Source organism: Palaemon carinicauda, chromosome 7, assembly GCF_036898095.1.
Source record: "Palaemon carinicauda isolate YSFRI2023 chromosome 7, ASM3689809v2, whole genome shotgun sequence".
NCBI classification, from domain to species: Eukaryota; Metazoa; Arthropoda; class Malacostraca; order Decapoda; family Palaemonidae; genus Palaemon; species Palaemon carinicauda.
In genome coordinates this window covers 85635086-85656080 of record NC_090731.1, presented here as the reverse complement: position 1 = coordinate 85656080, position 20995 = coordinate 85635086, and the positions used below count along the sequence as shown (strand labels likewise).

General features: G+C 42.9%; 1 protein-coding gene across 3 annotated transcripts in view; it reads left to right on the top strand.

Annotated features, from left to right (window-relative positions):
- The window catches only part of LOC137643954 (zinc finger and BTB domain-containing protein 24-like), a 271442-nt gene that overhangs the window by 165527 nt on the left and 84920 nt on the right, over positions 1–20995 (top strand). For all 3 annotated transcript variants that reach the window (XM_068376746.1, XM_068376745.1, XM_068376744.1), the window contains one exon: positions 14623–14871. In XM_068376746.1, coding sequence (XP_068232847.1) covers positions 14623–14871 — 249 coding nt within the window. The remainder of the gene's footprint in view (positions 1–14622; positions 14872–20995) is intronic.

The following is a 20995-nucleotide window of genomic DNA, read 5'->3' as shown; positions in this document are numbered from 1 at the left end:
GTACCCGGCTTCTTACGGATTATGAATTTTACTCGCCGGGTCTTGAATTCCCCTTCCCCGGCTACGCTCGGCTCACGGAAGAGGCTCTAATTCGATTAGATAAGGTCCCAAAGGAAACTGTTATTTTTCCTAAAGAACAGGCACAGTCTGTCTTGGTCCGCGTGTTCAATGAGTGGGACTGCTCGAACACAATGATTACCGCCTACAAAAGTTCTTATACTATGTTTGTGGCCGACGACCAGACCCCTACCCCATGTGCGACCAAGATCATAGAGACGATCTTTCAGGCTATCAAGGAAGAGAAGCCTTTACCTCAACTCAGGGAGACCGACTTAACCTCCCTTCTGTTTCCGGGAGACAATGAATGTTGGCGGAACGCCCCAGCTACCTTCTCGGTAGGTAAGTTGAGCCCGGACTGTGCCTCGACGCAGTTCAGCGAACGGCTTCCCAAACTCCCGGAGTCTCATTAAATTAGAATTCGAGTCGAGGTGTAGACTCAGCAGATCCCTTAATTCAGTTGCCCTTTCTGAATTGACCGTCGCCACTTACAACGAGGAGGACCTTCTTAAGGTCCTCACTAAGTCGCTTTTGCAAAACTTTATGGCTAACGCCTATGATTTTGCAAATGCCAGGACCCGTTGTCGACGACACGTCCTATCCGAAGCCACGATTAGGCACGAACCTAATAGGCTCATCAAAGCTCCAGTCTGGGGCCCGGATCTTTTCCCAGAGGACTTAGTTAACTCGGTCCTTAGCGAGGCAGCTAGAGCCAACCAAAACCTCAAGGTTAGGTGGGGACTGGTCTCAAAGAGGAAATATGAGCCTACTAGTACCCCAATTCGAGGTAGGAAGAGATTGAGGCCCTTCCAATCTTCCCAATTCATGGTTCAACCGGTCTCAGTCCAACCTGCTCCTCAAGGTCCCCAGCCTTCTACCTCAAAGGGCCAACAACAAGAACAATATGTCCTGGTCCCTCAGTCTCAGATCGCCTCGACTTCCTTCTCCCCCGCCTTTAACCCCACTTATGAGTCTCAGGGCTCTTTCCGTGGCTACCAGCGTCACAGGGGTTCCAGGGGAGCCTTTCGTGCTCGAGGTGGCGGAAGGGGTTACCACCGAGGCAAGTCTTCCCGCGGAAGCAGAGGAGGCAAATCATCCTCCAACCATTGAGAAACTGCAGGTAGGAGGGAGATTGTACAAATTTCGGGACCATTGGAAGTTCAGCGATTGGGCTTCCAGCATCATCTCAAAAGGCCTAGGGTGGAGCTGGATACAGGGACCTCCTCCACCGAACAGCTTTTACTAACTACCAACGGAAGAACTACGTTCCTTCACAAAAGATCTGCTATTAAAGAATGCAATCCAAAGCATACGTCGCTTAAGATTTCAAGGACGCTTGTTCAGCGTGCCAAAGAAAGGCTCAGACAAACGGAGAGTAATCCTGGACCTGTCTTGTTTAAATTCCTTCATTCGTTGCGACAAATTCCATATGCTTACCGTCTCGCAGGTGCGGACCTTACTTCCCCGTGGGGCCGTCACCACCTCCATCGATCTTACAGATGCCTACTATCACGTTCCAATAGCAAGGCATTTTCGTCCTTTTCTGGGCTTCAAGCTAGGCAAACAAGCCTATGCATTCAAAGTGATGCCATTCGGGCTCAACATAGCACCCAGAATCTTCACCAAACTAACAGAGACAGTAATTCAAGAGCTTCGAACTCAGAGGATACAGGTAGTGGCCTATCTAGACGATTGGCTAATCTGGTCAGACAATGCCCAGAATTGCCGCATAGCAACGAACAAAGTCCTCACCTTCCTTCGACAACTGGGATTCCAAGTCAACCTCGAGAAATCCCGCCTGGTCCCGGAGACCAAGTTTCAATGGCTGGGACTACAATGGGACCTGTGCTCCCATACGCTGTGCCTCCCCAAAGCCAAAAGGAAGGAGATAGCGAGGAATACAAAACAATTTCTCAGGGAAAAGTTGACCTCCAGAAGGAACCAAGGGAGGATCCTAGGTTCCTTACAATTCGCCTCCCTGAAGGTCCAAACTCAAGGACATAAACAGAGTGTGGCGCTCCAGAGCAACCGCAAAACACCGAGACAGATGTGCTCGCCTTCCCCTAATCCTGAGAACAAGTCTGCAGCCTTGGACGAAGATCAAGAATCTTTCCAAGTCGGTTCCCTTACAACATCCGGTCCCGGGACTCGTCGTTCACACAGACGCCTCTTTAACAGGGTGGGGAGGTTACTCCCAACACAAGAAAGTCCAAGGGTTATGGTCACCGGTCTTCCAACAAATGCACATCAACGTCCTAAAGGCCATGGCAGTCTTCCTCACTTTAAAACTTCTCAATCCAGCCAGGAATCTCTATATCAGACTGGTTCTCGACAGTGCAGTCATAGTACACTGCCTCAACAGAGGCGGCTCCAGATCAGCCCAAATAAACCACATCATGTTGAAGATTTTCTCCATGGCGGCAATGCACAAGTGGCACCTGTCCGCAGTCCATCTAGCAGGAGTCCGGAATGTGGTAGCGGACTCACTTTCCCGGACAACTCCGCTAGAGTCGGAATGGTCACTAGACAATCGATCTTTCCAGTGGATACTATCTCAAGTCCCGGGTCTCCAGGTGGATCTGTTTGCGACGGAATCCAATCGCAAACTAGATTGTTACGTAGCCCCCAACCTGGACCCTCAGGCTTATGCCACGGACTATGATTCTAGATTGGAATACCTGGAAGACGATTTATCCGTTTCCTCCGGTGAATCTCCTGCTGAAAGTTCTGCACAAACTCAGATCCTTCAAAGGTCAAGTGGCTCTCGTAGCCCCCAACTGGCCCAAGAGCAATTTGTTCCCCTTGTTGCTAGAACTAGATCTCCGCCCTCGGCGGATTCCCAATCCGGTGCTAACACAGACAGTACAAACTCGCAATTTGTTCGCTTCCTCAAGGATTCTGAATGCCCTAACTTTATGGACTTCATGAAGTTCGCAGCCCAACGAGGTGCAAACATCGATCCTTTGAATACTATTTTCATGGAATCTGACAAAAGGGAATCTACTCTCCGTCAATATGACTCAGCTGTCAAGAAATTAGCTAAGTTCTTGAAAGATTCCCAAGTTGAGAAAATGACGATGAACCTAACTGTGACATTCTTCAGAACTCTCTTCGAATCAGGCCTGGCAGCCAATACAATTACTACAATCAAGTCAGCCTTGAAAAAGATCTTCCATATTGGTTTTGACATTGATCTAACGGATTCATATTTCTCATCTATTCTGAGAGCTTGTGCCAGACTAAAACCTTCATCTCGCCCTAGCGCAGTTTCCTGGTTTTTGAACGATGTTCTTAAGCTAGCCTCTGACACCCCAAATGAATCCTGTAATTATATGGCATTATTAAGAAAGTCACTTTTTCTTTTAAGCCTCGCCTCTGGCTCCAGAATCTCAGAATTGTCAGCCTTATCTAGAGACCCAGGTCATATAGAGTTTCTCTCTTTGGGTGAGGTCCTTCTCTCCCCTAACAAAGTTTTCCTGGCTAAAAATGAGGACCCCAAAAACAGGTGGTCTCCCTGGAAGATTGTTCCACTTCCTCAGGATCCATCCCTGTGTCCAGTTACCACCCTGAAATCCTACTTAAGTAGAACTTCCACTACAACCACAGGGCCCTTATTTATTAGAGAACACGGAGGAACTATTACCCTTAAGGGAATCAGGCAACAAATTCTTTATTTTATTAAACAGGCTAATCCTGAATCATTCCCACATGTCCATGATATTCGAGTTGTGGCTACCTCAATTAATTTTTTCCACCATATGAAATTTGATGAGCTCTCAAAATATACGGGTTGGAAGTCCCCTTAAGTTTTCAAGCGCCACTACCTAAAACCTTTAGAAGCTCTTAGATTTGCCACAGTAGCTGCAGGGAATATAGTTCCTCCTGAAGGTACTGAGTCCTAATCACAACGTCTTGCTCTGTCCTCTTTCCCTCCTGCCTGGCTTACCTGTTGTTCCTACCTGTTTTGTTTACCATACACCCTTATGGTGTATTATTTTATTATTCAATTGATCAATTTCACGAATTGTTTTGATTTCACTTGTTCTTAAAATCCCCGAGCTGATTTTATTTTGTTATGTTAAATCTTTGTTATGGATTTACTTTTGCTTGGTTCTCTCTATCATCCCCTGATGGGATCTTGTACCATGCTCATATTCATATCTATGATTGAATTTTTACCTTCGCATTTTTTATTACCAAGCTTGATTACCACTATTCATATCTATTGAATTTTACCTACGGGTTTCATTATTGATTGTTTACCATGTCTATTTATCACTGTCTTATACATGTTGATCTATTTTTACGGGTTTCCACATCCCTCCTTTTTTATATTAAAACCCATCAGCTATGTTATTTTTGTGTTATTCCCACCTCAGGTAGTTAGCCATATTGGGTCCCCAGTCTCTGGTACGATTTCACTGGGCGGCACGGGTCGGAACCCAAAAAAGGGATTTTGACGTAGGAAAAATCTATTTCTGGGCGAGAGACCCGTGCCGCCCAGTGAACCCACCCGTCCCTCCCTAATTGGGCCCAAATCTGGGGTGCTATAAGGAGTGACGTCACTGGCGTGGGATCGCTAGTAGTAGTAGGATGTTGAACGGCACCTCGCTGTTCGGGGATATTGACAGGAGATATCTAAATGGTGCGAGGCCTCTGGTTGTGATTTATTCACGCGCCCCAGTATTATACCGACACCTTATTAAGGTGAGCGAGCTGGGTTCAACCTAGCATTCCTATACAGATTTTTCTCTGGTAAATTCATAGCAGTTTTTACCTTAGAAATGATGTAAAGGCACGGGTCTCTAGCCCAGAAATAGATTTTTCCTACGTCAAAATCCCTTAATTCTAACAACCCCCTAGTTATAAAGATTTTAGAATGGCTTTTTATTATTGGACGGAGAGGTATAACAGTTAGATTTTGTTGGGTTCCAGCACATGTAGGTGTGTCTGGGGATGAGAAGGCAGATTCACTGGCAAAGAATGCTGCATCCGAGTTGCTGTCAAGAAGATATCCCATTCCGTGTAACGATTTCCTACCTAACATCAAGAAATTGGTTTGTATTAAATGGCAACAGCACTGGGATAGTCTAGATGGCAATAAAATGAGAGAAGTAACAAATGCCATATCTTCTTGGAGGTATAACATGATGCCCCGAAAATGGAAGACTTCTCTTTGTCGTCTCCGTATTGGTCACACGAGTTTCTGCTGAAGGGCCAACACCAACCCTATTGTGAAGACTGTTTAGTACCTCTAACAGTGGGGCATTTGTTGACCGAATGCCCCCTTTATAATAACTTAAGGAATAGATATTTGTTTGAGGCTCGAGGTGAGGGTGGCAGGTTCATCCTTGCCAAGATTCTTGGACATGATGTGTCCTACTATACAAGTTGCATTTTTAGATTTATTTCAGAAGCAGGTCTTCTGAAAACTATCTAACGTTTATAATGACATCCAACTTTTACGGTTTTGATTGAATAATCTTTATTTTTTTTGTATATATAAACTAAATGATAGACCTTAGATGTTAGGATGCCTGAAAACCTTAAATCAGTCAATCAATCAATCAATCAATCAATTTAAATATTAATATTGACGGAGGTCTCAGCAATTGTCTGTGAGAGGAAACACAGATATGTGTCTTTCCTATTTCCTTTATAGCTTACTATCCTAATCTATTTAATATAATAGTAAGTATTACTATTTTTTAAGTATACATTATATCAATGATATAAACAACTGAGTACTCATTTAACCCTTTTTCTCCCTTACAAGAGGAGCCAATGGTGAAGTATACAGTTGTGTTCTGCAACCACAAGAGTAAGAACTTTAGTGGGCATACGATGTACAGGTCTCATGCCCCCTGCTGCATCGTATCTGGATCCCTGAGGTACTGGGACCCATATGCTTAAGTATGCATTATATCAATGATATAAACAACTGAGTACTCATTTCACCCTTTTTCTCCCTTACAGGAGGAGTCAATGGTGAAGAGTACAGTTGTGTTCTGCAACCACAAGAGTAAGAACTTCTGTGGGCATACGATATACAGGTCTCATGCCGCCTGCTGCATTGTATCTGGATCCCTGAGGTACTAGGACACGAAGGGTTGCTCCAACTGCTCGACCTTGCTGACCGACGGCTTTGGAGGAGATATCCCTGACACTACGGAGTCAAGGGATAAAGCAAGGGAAACCCTTCAAAGGTGAGTATGAGGCTTCCAGAAGAACTCTCCGGGACCTTACCTACCTAACGAATCTCTGAAGTGCCTACTGTTCCCTAAGGCTCAATCCAGTACAGTTGTACCTCAGGTACAGGTCCAGCCTCCCTTTATCCAACGGACAGTGGACGCGGATATCAACAAGGCACTGCAAGGCCTGGACATCTACCAAGAACGGATGTCGGAGGTGTCCATTGACACCGAACAGGACGTACAGTGAACCCTCGTTTATCGCGGTAGATAGGTTCCAGTCGCGGCCGCGATAGGTGAAAATCCGCGAAGTAGTGACACCATATTTACCTATTTATTCAACATGTATATTCAGACTTTTAAAACCTTCCCTTGTACGTAGTACTGTTAACAAACTACCCTTTAATGTACAGAACACTTAATGCATGTACTACAGTACCCTAAACTAAAACAGGCACAAATATTAAAGGTGATTTTATATCGTGCATTTCCTAAACATGCTAAAAGGCACGATAAAAAATGGCAACCAATGTTTTGTTTACATTTATCTCTGATCATAATGTAGAAACAAACTGGAGGTAGAGCTTTGCTTATTACCCAGACATATTTCCCATACTTTTCCCTTAGAACTACATCACATCTTCCTACTTTAGATATATATATATATATATATATATATATATATATATATATATATATATATATATATATATATATATATATATATATATTTATATGTATACACATATACATACCTACATATATACACAAATACATATATATATATATATATATATATATATATATATATATATATATATATATATATATATATATATATATATATATATATATATATTACTGTATATATATGGGTTATGGAAAAAATCCGCGAAGTGGTGAATCCGCGATGGTCGAACCGCGAAGTAGCGAGGGTTCACTGTACTGCAAAAAGGCCCAGAAGAAGAAGTGGTTCAACCACCCACTGAGGAAGAAGGATCCGTTTCGACGGTGACTGAGGACCCTCAGCTCACTGTGTCGGGATATCAACCTATGCCGTCAACCTCTTCAGCCCCAACTCTCCAACTGGCTATACAGGTCAGCAGGAGCGAAGCGCTCCTAGAGTCAATCCAGCAGATGTTGACACTGTTGCGGAAGGAACAAGAGGAGAATAAGCAAGATCTTGAAGAGATGAAGAGAGAGGTACAGAAAGGGAAACGCCCTGGTGCTTCCAGGGACTCTGCTAAGCCCCTTAAAATATCTGACCTCCCTCACTGCTCCGAAACCAACCCCTGGAGGTATACGGAACACATGCCCATGATGAATGGGAAGCTTTATATCTCCGAGAAGTTGGGGGCCAAACCCCTTGAAGAGCTTCAATTCTGGCCCAGCTTTCAGTGTACCCAGATTGCTACGTGAGAGTGCGAGACGAACCTGCATCCCGCGAGGAGACTATACCTGAAGGAAGTCATTGCCTTCGAACATGACAAGGCATAAGCCATCCTTACCAAGACCTGGAAAGGAGCCGGATATACTAACTCCAAAGTCTCAGCATTGAGCAAGAAGCACCCAACCTTCATTGCTCCTTCCTCCAGAGCCTTCCCCCTTTTGGGGAATGCCCTAGACTGTGTCATGAGACCAGTCGAAGAGGGCAAACCCGCCCAATTCTAGAGAAATGCAAACCATTATCTCTAGCTATGCCCCCCTGCGAGCAGAAGTGGAAAGAGGTACGTATAACCTTCTCCGTTTCGAAGTTGGATCCGGAGATAGCAGGCCAGCAGTTTAATGAGAACCTTCCAAAGTTGCCATACCATCTTTTGAGAAGGGAACAGGAGACGAAAAATAGACTTGCCGCCTCCCTGTCTCATCAGAACTGCTTGGAAATGTGTGCAGGCCTTGAATAACGCCCCACCGTTGTGATGGATTTGTATGCTTTTTTCAGGTCAAAAAAGGACCTGTAGAGAGCATGTGTTTGCCGACACAATGGTGAAACACGAACCCAGAAAACTGATTTCATCATGTATCTGGGGCGAAGACCCTTTCCCACAGGAAGTGGTCCAAGAAGTCATTGCCAAAGCCACCACGGAGAGTAGGAACCTTCTCCAAAAGTGGGGCATATCCTCAAAGAGGATATTTTCATTAGACCTGCACAATTTCCGACCGTGACCATGACCACGGTGCCTCAAATGGTAGCCCAGCTGCGAACCACCTTTCAGATGGTCCCTCAACAATTGGTAGCCCAGTCACTTGTGTTTAATTCAGGCTTGAAAAGGCACTCGACCACCTTTTGGACCTACAAAGCTAAGGGCCCAAAAAGAGGATCCTCCGGAAACCCCCCAAGGGTGGAGGGGGACGCGGTCACGGAAATAAGTCCTCAGGAACCTCTAAACAATGAGAGGTTCCAGGTAGGAGGCAGACTTTTCCACTTTGGGGATTGTTGGACCTTTGATCCCTGGGTACACAGCCAAATTACAAATGGACTTGGTTGGAAATGGAACAAAAATCCACCCCACTTTTCCAGAATTCTTCCAACACTCCACCCCCTTGTTGGAAGAATATATCTCGGAACTCTTGAACAAGAAGGTAATAATAATAATAATAGTAATAATAATAATAATTCTTTATTTCCAATATTTACATTGGGTATTCATAAAATATAAAGCTACAGTTAATAAAATCATCTTACAAATAGTTCAAATATTTATTATTTTAGACATACAAAAGTTGTTTTAGGAATCAACAAATCGGCTAAAACTTTGTAATTGAAATAATTCATCAGTAATAAAAGAATATCACAAAATCAGAAAGTATATACTTAGAATATAGTGAGTAAAAGTTACTCTTGCCGAATATTGAAATACATTGTCATAGACCACATAAGTTGTGTTGAAAAACAAGTCATGTACAAATAGTATTAAAATAACACATAATAATCAAATAAGCATACTAGATTATAAGGAAATCTTAATTTGTAAATAAAAGCCATCTTATCCATAAGTATTATCTAAAACTAATTCCAACATATATAGAAGTACAGTAGTGCCTTCAAAAGATGTTAAAAGTTTGATTTTTTAACTCACTTTTCAGTCTGTCTCTTTCTTTCATGTCTCTCTTTATTTCATCTGTTATCCAGGGCGCAGGGGGACGAATGATTTCTTTCGTTACAACCGGAGCACAAATGTTTAGACAAGATGTAAAGACGTAGTTTAAAGTTTCAACTTGGTTGTTTACATTGTCAGTATTTAAAATACCATTTAATATATTTACGTTATTCATGAGGAGATCACAAAGAAAGTCTGGAGAATAATTTTGCAAACATCTAAAAGTTTTTAAAATAGGTTTCTTTTTTGGCTTACGAATATTCAGATGAGTTAAGATTATCTCATGATTTGCCACCAAGAGGAAAAGCGAAGTCCATCAAATTCCAGGGAAGGCTGTTTTGTGTTCCCAAGAAAGGCTCGGACAAATCCAGAGTCATTCTAGACTTGTCTCCACTCAACAAGTTCATCGAGAACAAGTTCCGGATGCTTACCTTGCAACACATAAGGACCCTTCTACCAAAAAAGTGGCATACACAGTCTCAATAGACCTGGCAGATGCTCACTGGCACCTACCAGTCAGTCGCCCCCTCTCATACCTAGGATTCAGGCTGCAGAAGACAAAATATGTCTTCACAGCCATGCCCTTTGGACTAAACATAGCCCCAAAGGTATTCACAAAGCTAGCGGACACAATCATCCAGCAACTACGCTCCGAAGGAGTACAAGTAGTAGCATACCTGGACGATTGGCTGGTGCGGGCAGCATCCAAGACTACTTGTCAGCAAGCGGCCAGAAAGGTGGTCCAGTTCCTGGAACACCTGGGCTTCAAGATCAATCGCTAGAAGTCTTGCCTTTCTCCAGCTCACAAGTTTCAATGGTTAGGAATCCATGGGAACTTGCAGTCACACCACCAATCCATTCCATTAAAGAAGAGGAGAGAAATAGCGGCATCTGTCAAGAGACTAATTCAACACAAGAGGTTTTCAAGACGCCAACAGGAAAGAGTATTGGACTCTCTCCAGTTCGCAGTAGTGACAGACCTGGTGCTAAAGGCACAGTTAAAGGATGCGTCAGGAGTCTGGAGAAGATACGCATCAAACACTCGAAGAGATCAACAAAGGTTGACCCCGACCTGATGGCGCACGCTATTAAGGACGTGGTCAACGAATAAGAGCCTAGCACAGACAATTCTCTTGCAACCACCACAAACATCAGTGGTGATACACACGGACGAGTCGCCTCCCTGGAAGAATGGGGAGGCCATTCGCAAGAAATGAAAGTGCAAGGAATTGGTCACACCAGTTCAAAACTTTCACATCAACATCCTGGAGGCTATGGCAGTCTTCCTGGCGTTGAAGAGACTATCCCCTCGCAGAGAAGTCCACATCAGACTGGTCCTGGGCAACGAGGTGATAGTAATATGTCTAAATGGACAAGGCTCGAGTTCACCTCACATCAATCACGTGATGTTAGCCATCTTCTGCCTGGCAAGAAAGAGAAGATGGCATTTATCAGCAGTTCACCGCTAAGGGTTCCACGATGTGACGGCGGATGCTCTATCCAGGCAAAAGCCGATAGAGACAGAATGGTCCCTAGACGCAGACTCATTCTTCTTTCTTTCGATAAAAATCCCGGAACTGCAGATCGACCTCTTCGCACCGAGTGACAACAAGAAACTAGCTCATTATGTAGCCCCTTGCGAGAACCTTAAGCAGAAGCTATAGATGCTATGTCTCTCGACTGGAACAGATGGAATCGGATTTACCTGTTTCCACCAACCAATCTCCTGCTAAAAAACCTCGACAAGCTAAGATCCTTCAGAGGAACAACTGCAGTAGTGGCCCCCAAATGGCCCAAAAACAATTGGTTCCCTCTAGTTCTGGAATTGAAACCAAAGTTGTTTCCTCTGCCGAACCCAGTTTTATCCCAACTGGTGCAGAAGTCGACTGTTTACGTTTCATCCTCGAGAACCAACAACCTACATCTCATGATTTTTTCGCCTTAGCAGCAAACAAAAAGTTTGGGATCTCGAAGGACAAGGTCGACTTCATTGTAGAGTACAAGTCAAGTTCAACCAGGAGACAATGTGAATCGTCTTGGAAGAAATGGGTATCCCTTGTGAAAACAAGGAGAGCAACAGAAATTTCAACAGATTTCTGTCTCTTTTTCTTCATTTACCTACTTGAACAAGGCCTGACTTCCACTATGATAACCACGTGTAAGTCGGCCTTGACTAGACCTCTTCTATATGCCTTTGAGGTAAACCTCGCAAGCAGAACCTTCTATAAGGTGCCAAAGCATGCACTATACCCAAGCCAGCAACCCCTCCAAAGCCCATTACATGGTCGTTGGTCAAAGTCTTGCACTATGCTTTGAACCTAAACAGTGAGGATTGTACTCTAAAGGAGCTAACACAGAAAGTCAATTTTCTGTTCGCAATAGCCTCAGGGGCTAGAGTTAGTGAAATATTGGCCCTATCAGGGATGTAGGCCATATTCAGTTCTTAGACACAGGAGAACTGAACCCTTTTCCTGATCCTGCCTTTCTTGCTGAGAACGAGCTACCCATCAAGAGGTGGGGTCCTTGGAGAATCTGCCCACTGAAGGAAGATGTCTCTCTATGCCCAGTAGAGTGTCTTAAGGTCTATCTTCGTAGAACTTCATACTTCAAGGAAGGACAGCTCTTCCGAGAAGAAACCTCAGGATCAAAATCTATCCCTAAGACAACTGAAAGCAAAGCTTACCTACTTATTTGCAGAGTGGATCCTGATAGCTCACCCGCAGGTCACAATCCAAAGAAAATTGCTTCTTCACGGAACTTCTTCCAACACATGGGCTTTGGTAGACTCCGCTCATACACTGGGTGGAGATCAACCAGATCTTTTACAGACACTATACAAAGCAAGTACATGAAATAAAACATGTTGTGGTGGTGGCGGGTAGTGTTTAAAACCCGTCGTCTGGCGCTGCAATGAACAGTGAACTGCTTTGGGACTTTCCAGTGCATAGGGTGCATGGGTACATTTACCCTTGAGTGCAAATCACAACGATGATTAACACACTATTCCATATAGGTACATATCTGACCGATAACACCAGTGCCGAGTAAACGTTGCATCACAGTGTTCATGCATTTCCAATATCTGTACAAATCAATCAGATTTGGTTTCGCATCTCCATTGAGTGGCATCATTTCGATGAAATTACATATTTTTTTCGACAAGAAAAAATATGGACCCTGATGTGTTTTCAATGCCGGATCAGATTCATACCTGATTGTAACTACATTTGATAATCTAGTTGCAAGGTAAAATACTAAATGTATTTGCATCTTATTGCTGCTATCTCAGTTACAGACGAATAAAGCATACTAGAGTTTTAATTAAACCCTAGAAGGGCCCAGTATGGAGATACAAATTTTGAATCCTTATAGTCGAAGTCGACACTTTCCCTGCAGGGGGCAGGAAGCCCTAAGCTAGTTCCAAGCTTAGTGGATATGACAGACAACGGTAATGTCATATATAAAGGTCTAGGAGAACATATAAGGAACTCATTCAAAGTAAAGGCACTTATACAAACCCACAGATATAGTACTTTCAAGTTAATTCTCTGGTGAGCTTCCATCAGGACGACATGGCCGAGCCGAAAAAACAGATTTTGAGCAAAGCGAAAAATCTATTATTTTTGGGTGAGATAGCCATGTCGTCCTGTCCTGATGGACCCACCCTTCTTTCTTAACCCTTTAACCCCCAGGCTCTTTGGAAATTTCCAACCCTTAACCCCCAGGGGGTTATTTTTTTCCCAGCACATTTTGCAGTATATATTTTTAAAATTGCTCTAACAGCCTTAATTTTTGTCATAGAGAGGTCAGGTTGGTCTCATTCTCTTGGAAAATGCCTGAATTTTCTCAAAAATTTATTAAAAATATGAAAAAAAAAATTTTTATAGCATTTTTTTGCAAGGACGTACCGGTACGTCCATGGGGGCAAAGGGATGGCTTTTGTGAAACGTACCAGTACGTCCTTTGGCGGTAAAAGGGTTAAGATGACCCCACCCGAAACTACTCTATCTGCGGCTATTCCTGCTAAAATGCAACAAGGAATGATGGGCCGTAGTAGTACAGGGAGGGGGTCCACTGGGTACCTTGATAACGGCTCCCCTTTCGTTCGCCACTCTTCCCCTTCAAAGAGTTAAATCTATTTGGGGTGAAGATTTCTATGTGTCGTATCAAAAAATACATCCCCTGATATTATGCCATATCCTTGAAGATATATTAAGGATACTTGCGCCAGGAGTTAGAATTCTGAAGACCTACGGTTAATTCTCTAGGAGTATCACTGTAGCAAATATCCCTTAGAAAGCTACCTAAAGGAACCTTCCATCAGGATGACATGGCTCTCTCACCCAAAAATAGATTTTTCGCTTTGCTCAAAGTTCGTTTTAGCAGAGGTGATTATATTTGTTCACAACTCTGACTACAGAAAATCTATTTTCATTAAATGCAGAGAGATTATAATGTGACATACACAATGGGTATACCTTTTAATTCATTCAAATCCTACTATAAAATAACCCATATTTTCAAAACAATAAATTAATCTAAATTTGAGACACCGTTCCACACTGTCGCCAATGTAAGTTAAATGAAATAGATCTGTGGTAATGTTCCCCCATGCCTCTACCTCTCATATGAATGCATTTTAGATTTTAGAAGAGAACCATAGTATGTTCATTGTGACAAATTACTGTTAGTTGAGTACATTCTGGTGTGTTGTTCAAAATTTGTTAATCAGTGACAGAAATACTGTACCATTTTGATGGTAAATTTGTTTCTGTGTGTGAATGTAATTGCTCTTGAGTATTTACATGAAATTTATCTTTTCAATTATTTTTATTTTTTTTTCATGTGTATGATTATGACAAAATGTGTGAATGTGTTTTTTAATCCTTTTTTATTTATATTTCATAATTTTAACTATTTCAATAATTATGACAGTGCTGAAGGACCTCACCTGTCCCAGACTATGGCTTCTGACCTAAATTCTATAAGCCAATCCAATCCAATAAGCCTCAGATATTGATATTGAAACCTGTTGTATTTAAAGCATATACATGAAAGATATATTTCTTATGATCTGCACTACTGCTTATGTATTCACTATGTGAGAGATTATAAAAGGGCATCATTACATTGTAAAAAAAAGGAAATTTCAGTTCAGTACATGTAAAGAGACTGATATACTTTACATTGAAGTATGTATTATGCTGTGTTAGATACTGTAATATGCTTCATTCCTTTAAATAATAATTAACTGTTTTAATTTGTACTTCTAGAATGAAAGATCAGAGTATGTAAAAAGAGAGGATGATGGTGATCAAGAGGATGATGAAGGAATGCCTGGAGAAGGAATGTCAGCAGATGAACCAGAAGACAATGAGGAAGAGGAGGAAGAAGATGAGGAAGAGGAAGAAGAGCCAGGTATGGGAGGAGAAGGCGAAAGTTTATCCCGTAGTGCTCTCTCAGATGTAGAGGATGGTTATGAACAGTCCAACTCCTCTTTGCCAAATTCTGACATATCAACGGTAAGTAAGATGGATCCTAACTTCTTTACTCTTTCAGTTGCTGTATTTTTTCCTTACAGACCTCTGGAATCTATCATACTGTACACTTGTATTTTGAAAAAAAAATGTTAAACATTAAATACTATTCTAAGAATTATACAGGACATATATCTATCAAATGTCAGTGTAAGTTATTTTATAAAGGTAACATGTACTTGAATTATCTGATGGAAAAGGTATGCCTGACTGGTAAGAACTGTGTGGATAATTCTTAGAAAATTTATGGTGGGAAAACATTTTTTTTTATTGTTCGCAAGATACATTTATTTCATCTATTGTCAGCATGTACCCATATGTGAATATCATACTTTTCAGTCCCAATAGAAGGTTGAATAGAGGAGAGGGTCATAGCAGTTTAATTATTGTTAGGGTGGTGAGCCTGCTTATGGCTCATAGGACCAATTCATGCCCTGAAATAATCGAGGCCATTGATTACACTGAATCGTGGGAGGTGCTTGTGGTTGATTTGCTCTTTCTGCCTGTTTCTGTCATTTAGCTTACAGGTTGGCTCTTCCATTCTCTTCAAAGAGGTCCATGCCCACTTTAACTTTGCTTCTTATTCAATAGGACACAAGACAGGACGACATCTTGGAGGGAACTGTTGTTTATTTCAAAGCGCATGCGCTGACTACAAAAAGTACGGTACTCCATATGTACCATATACAACATCTCCCCTTTAAGATTGTTTGATAATTATTTAAAGTTAACAATCCATTTTCCCCATTAAAAACATAACAGTTTTATGAAGTTATATAATCCATTTTCCTCTTTAGAAACATAACAGTTTTATGAAGTTACATAATCAATTCCTCCCTACATGTATTTGGGATAATACAAATAATAGTGACCCAGCAATCAAATGTAATACACTACATGGCAAACACAAATAAACTACAAGGCTCAACACTTATCCACAATTAATATATGACAACTGTTGTAAATGTCTCTTGAACATTAAAACACGAACATTATTGGTTAAATGTGACATTAACATGGCGTTAACACTAAAGTACATGTTCATTTTATGTCATTGACATGGTTGAGATGAAAATAAAATCATTTAATAATAAACCATATCAGGTTGTTGGGTTGTTTTTGTCATTCTTCCCGATGTTCTGGGGGTCACTTTGCGGTTTGAGTTGGCAGGTGTCGAGCGGTTTTGGGGTGGACCTTTAGTAGGGGTAGGAATGGATGATTTGGGCGCGGTCGGTCGTGGTTCAGTCTGAACTCGTAGGGTGTCAGGTAGTTCCGGACCCTTCTGCGGTGGAGACTCTCGGGTGGTGCCGGTATGAACCAGAGCGCTCCGATTGCATCAAATAACACTTCCGTTCTCCATAGCTACCAAGTAGGATCTAGGGTTGGTCATCTGCTTTTTTATTTCACCATAGCTAGACTGGTCTCTCACAAAGACTTTATCTCCTGTGGTGAGACAGGGGAGCTGCACAGCTCTATGATGGCAGTCATGCGCTTTGGTGTACTGATTCTTGTACTATTCATCTCCTTCCTTGATCTTCTGATGGTCTGGTACCTGCGGTGTCAGCTTAGCTATACTGTATGTGTGTATGTATGTATGTATGTATGTATGTATGTATGTATATACAACAGATTTTGATCAAAGTGAAAAATCTATTTTTGGGTGAGAGGGCCATGTCGTCCTGATGGAAGGGTTCCTATAGGTAGCCTTCTGAGGGATATTTGCTACAGTGATACTCCCAGAGAATTAAACCAAAGGTCTCCAGGATTCCAACTCCTGGCACGAGTATCCAATAAAGGATATCGTATAATATCGGGACGTATTCTAGATACGACACATGACAATCTTCACCCTGAATAGATTTAACGCTTCGATCTAAGGGGGAAGAGTGGCAAAGAAAGGGGTGCCTTTCTAGGTACCCGGTGGATCTCCTTTCCTACTACTACTGCGACGCCATTCCTATTCTTGCCGTTAAGTGGAAATGGCCACAGATAAAGTAATTATGGGAGGGATCAGTAAAAGGTTGGGTTCCATCAGGGCGACATGGCCCTCTCACCCAAAAATAGATTTTTCACTTTGATCGAAATCCGTTTTTTGGGCTCAGGCCATGTCGCGCTGATGGAAGTATACTAGAGAATTGTCTTGAAATTACTATTAGCTGTGGGTTTGTGTGTGTGCCTTCTACCTTGAATAGATTTCCTCATCTGGTCTACTAGACCTATATGTGAGATTCCAGAGATCTGTCACGTCCAATAAACCTGGAGTTGGTTTAGTGCCTCCTGCCTCCAGCAGGGAAATGTCGATGTCGACAATAAGGATTCAAGGTTTGTATTTCCTGTTGGAACAAAAAGGAAAACATTGAAACATACCTTTTTACTTACCTTAAGAATGTAAGTTTATTCCTCTAGAATACATTGTTGTGATTTCAAGGATCTAAACCCCCATACAGAGGTTTTAGTGAAACTAGCATACTTTATTAGCTTATAACTGAGGGAGCAGTTAGAAGACGCAAATACGGTTGAGTATTTTATTATGCAACTAAATTGTCAAATGTAGTTACAACAAATTAAGAATCTGATCCAGCATTACAACACACCAAAACACATATTTTCTCGTGTAGAAAAAATTAACAATTACATTATCAAAATAACGCCACTCAATGGAGATGTGAAACCAAATCTATCTGACATAGTCAGATGTTCGGAAATGCATAAACACCGTAACGCAAACGTTCACTCAGCACTGGTGTATTGATCAGATATGCTCCTACACAGAACAGTGTGTCAACCATAGTTGTGATCTGCACTAGTGGGTAGGTATACCCATGCACCCGATGCACTGTAAAGTCCCAAAACAGTCCACTATTCATCGCAGCACTAGACGACGGGTTTAATCACACTACCCGCCGCCACCACAAAGTGTTTTATCTCGTGTACTTGATTCGCGTAATGTTTGTAGAAGACCCTGGATGATTTCCACCCAGTGTATGAGCGGAGTCTCTCAAAGTCCATATGTTGAAAGAAGTTAAACGAAGAAGCAACTTTCCTCGGATCGTGACCCGCTGGTGTACTGTCAGGATCCACTCTGCAAATAAAATAGTTGAGCTTCGCTCTCAGTTGTCTTAAAGATAGATTTGATCCTGAAGTTTTGCCTCTGAAGAGCTGTCCTCCTTTGAAGTTTGAAGTTCTTCGAAGATAGACCTTAAGACACACTACTGGGCACAGAGAGGCATCTTCCTTCAATGGGCAGATTCTCCAAGGACCCCACCTCTTGGTGGGTAGCTCAGGAACTGAATATGGTGTTCGTATCTGGATAAGGCCGCAATTTCACTAACTCTAGCCCCTGAGGCTATTGCGAACAGAAAAATGACTTTCTGTGTTAAATCCTTTCAAGTACAGTCCTCATTGTCCAGGTTTGAAGCATAGTGCAAGACTTTGTCCTAAGACCACATGATGGGCTTTGGTGGGGCTGCACGCTTGAGTCTAGCCCATGCTTTCAGGATCTTATTAAAGATTTCGCCTGAGAGGTCCACCTCAAAAGCGTACAGAAGTGGTCTAGCCAGGGTCGATTTACAAGAAGTAATTGTAATAGAGGCCAGGCCTTGTTCATGAAGGTGTATGAAGAATGCAAGACAGAAATCTATCGATATCTCTGTCGGTTTCCTTGCTTTCAAAAAGGTCACAAATTTCTTCCATGACGATTTGTATTGCCTCCTAGTCGAACTTGACTTTTACTCCTCGATGAAGTAAACTTTATTCTTTGAGATTCTGAACTTTTTGTTCACTGCTAAAGCGAGAAAATCATATATGTAGGTTGTTGGTTCTCGAGGATGAAGTGTAGACAGTCGACCTCTGGACCAGTTGAGACAGCACTGGATTTGTCAGTGGAAACAGCTTCAGTTTCAACTCTAGAACTAGAGGAAACCAATTGCTTTTGGGCCACTTGGGGGCTACTACTGCTGCTGTCCCTCTGAAGGATCTTAGCTTGTCGAGGACTCTTAGCAGGAGATTGGTTGGTGGAAACGGGTAAATGTGATTCCACCTGTTCCAGTCTAGGGACATGGCATCCATCACTTCTGCTTGAGGGTCCAGGTAAGGGGCTACATAACGAGATAGTTTCTTGTTGTCGCTCGTTGGAAAGAGGTCGATCTGTAGTTCTGGGACTTTTTCCGAGATGAAGGAAAATGAGTCTGCATCTAGGGACCATTCTGTTTCTATGGGCTTTCGCCTGGATAGAGCGTCCGCCGTCACATTGCGGATCCCTTGTAAGTGATCTGCTGATAAGTGCCATCCCTTCTTCCTTGCCAGATAGAAGATGGCTAACATCACATGGTTGATGTGGAGTGATCTCGAGCCTTGTTGATTTAGACTCTTTACTATCACCTCGTTGTCCAGGACCAGTCTGATGTGGGTTGATCTGCGAGGGGATAGTCTCTTCAATGTCAGGAATACTGACTGCCATAGCTTCCAATATGTTAATATGAAATGTTTTGAAATGGCACGACCAATTCCCTTGCAATTTCTTGTCGTGAGAATGACCTCCCCATCCTTCCAAAGAGGCATCTGTATGTATCACCACTGATGGTTGCGGTGGTTGCAGGGGAATTATCGGCACTAGACTCCTGGCTGTTGACCATGGCTTTAATTGAGTGCGGAACAAGGCCGGGGTCAACCTTAGTTGATCTCTATGAGCGTTTGATGCGTATATCAAACGTGCCTTGAGCACTGGGTCTGTCACTGTTGCGAATTGAAGAGAGCCCAATACTTTTTCCTGTTGGCGTCTTGAAATCCTCTTGTGACGGATTAGTCTCCTGACAGATCCCGCTATTTCTCTCCTCTTGGATGGACTGGAGAGGTGGTGTGACTTTAAGTTCCGTTGGATTCCTAACCACTGGAACTGTTGAGCTGGAGTGAGACGAGACTTCTTTCGGTTGATCTTGAAGCCCAAGTATTCCAAAAACTGGATCACCTTTTGGGCTGCCTGCAGACAAGTAATCTTGGATGCTGCCCATACCAACCAGTCGTCTAAATATGCTACCACTTGAACACCTTCGGTGCGTAGCTGTTGGACGATTGTGTCTGCTAGCTTTGTGAATATCCTTGGGGCTGTGTTCAGTCCGAAGGGCGCATTGCTCTGAAGACAAACTTCTTCTTTTGTAGTTTGAATCCTAGGTAGGAGTAGAAAAGGCGACTCATGGGGAGATGCCAGTAAGCAACTGCTAGGTCTATTGAGACCGTGTACACCCCTTTTGGCAGAAGGGTCCTTATGTGTTGCAAAGTAAGCATCCAAAACTTGTTGTTCTCGATAAACTTGTTGAGTGGAGACAAGTCTAGAATGACTGAGTTTGTCTGAGACTTTCTTGGGAACACAAAACAGCCTTCCCTGGAACTTGATGGACTTCGCTTTCTTTATCACCTTCTTGTTCAAGAGTTCTGAGGTATATTCTTCCAAGAAGTGGGTGGAGTGTTGGAAGAATTCTGGAAAACGGGGTGGGATTCTGCTCCATTTCCACCCGAGTCCATTCGTGATTAGGCTGTGGGCCCAGGGATTGAAGGTCCAGCGATCCCGAAAGTGATGTAGTCTGCCCCCTACCTGGAACCCCTCATTGCTTGGGGGGGTCCTGCGGATTTGTTTCCGCGACCACGTCCTCCTCGGCCCCGAGAGGTTACCTCCTGGAGAACTTCTCTTAGGACCTTTCCCTTTCTGACTGGGGCGAAAGGGATTGCCTCTCAAAGGTAGGGCTGAAAACTGGTGACTGGGCTACCAGTTGTCGAGGGACCATCTGGAAGGTTGTCTGAGGTATTGTTGTCATGGTCATGGCTGGAATTTGTGCCGGTCTTCGTGGTCTCCTTGCCATCTTGTTCTTAGGCTGGGGACCTCCTTCCGTAGAGGATTTTCTTTTTGAAGACATACCCAACTTTTGGAGAAGGTTCCAGTTCTCCGTTGCTGCACTCGTAATGACCTCTTGGACCAGTTCCTGTGGGAAATGGTCTTTAACCCAGATGCTCGAGGTAATCAGCTTCCTTGGTTCGTGCCTGATGGTTGCAGCAGCCAGGACGAACTCTCTGCAAGCTCTCCTTGCTCTGAGGAAAGCGTAAAGGTCCTTGTCAC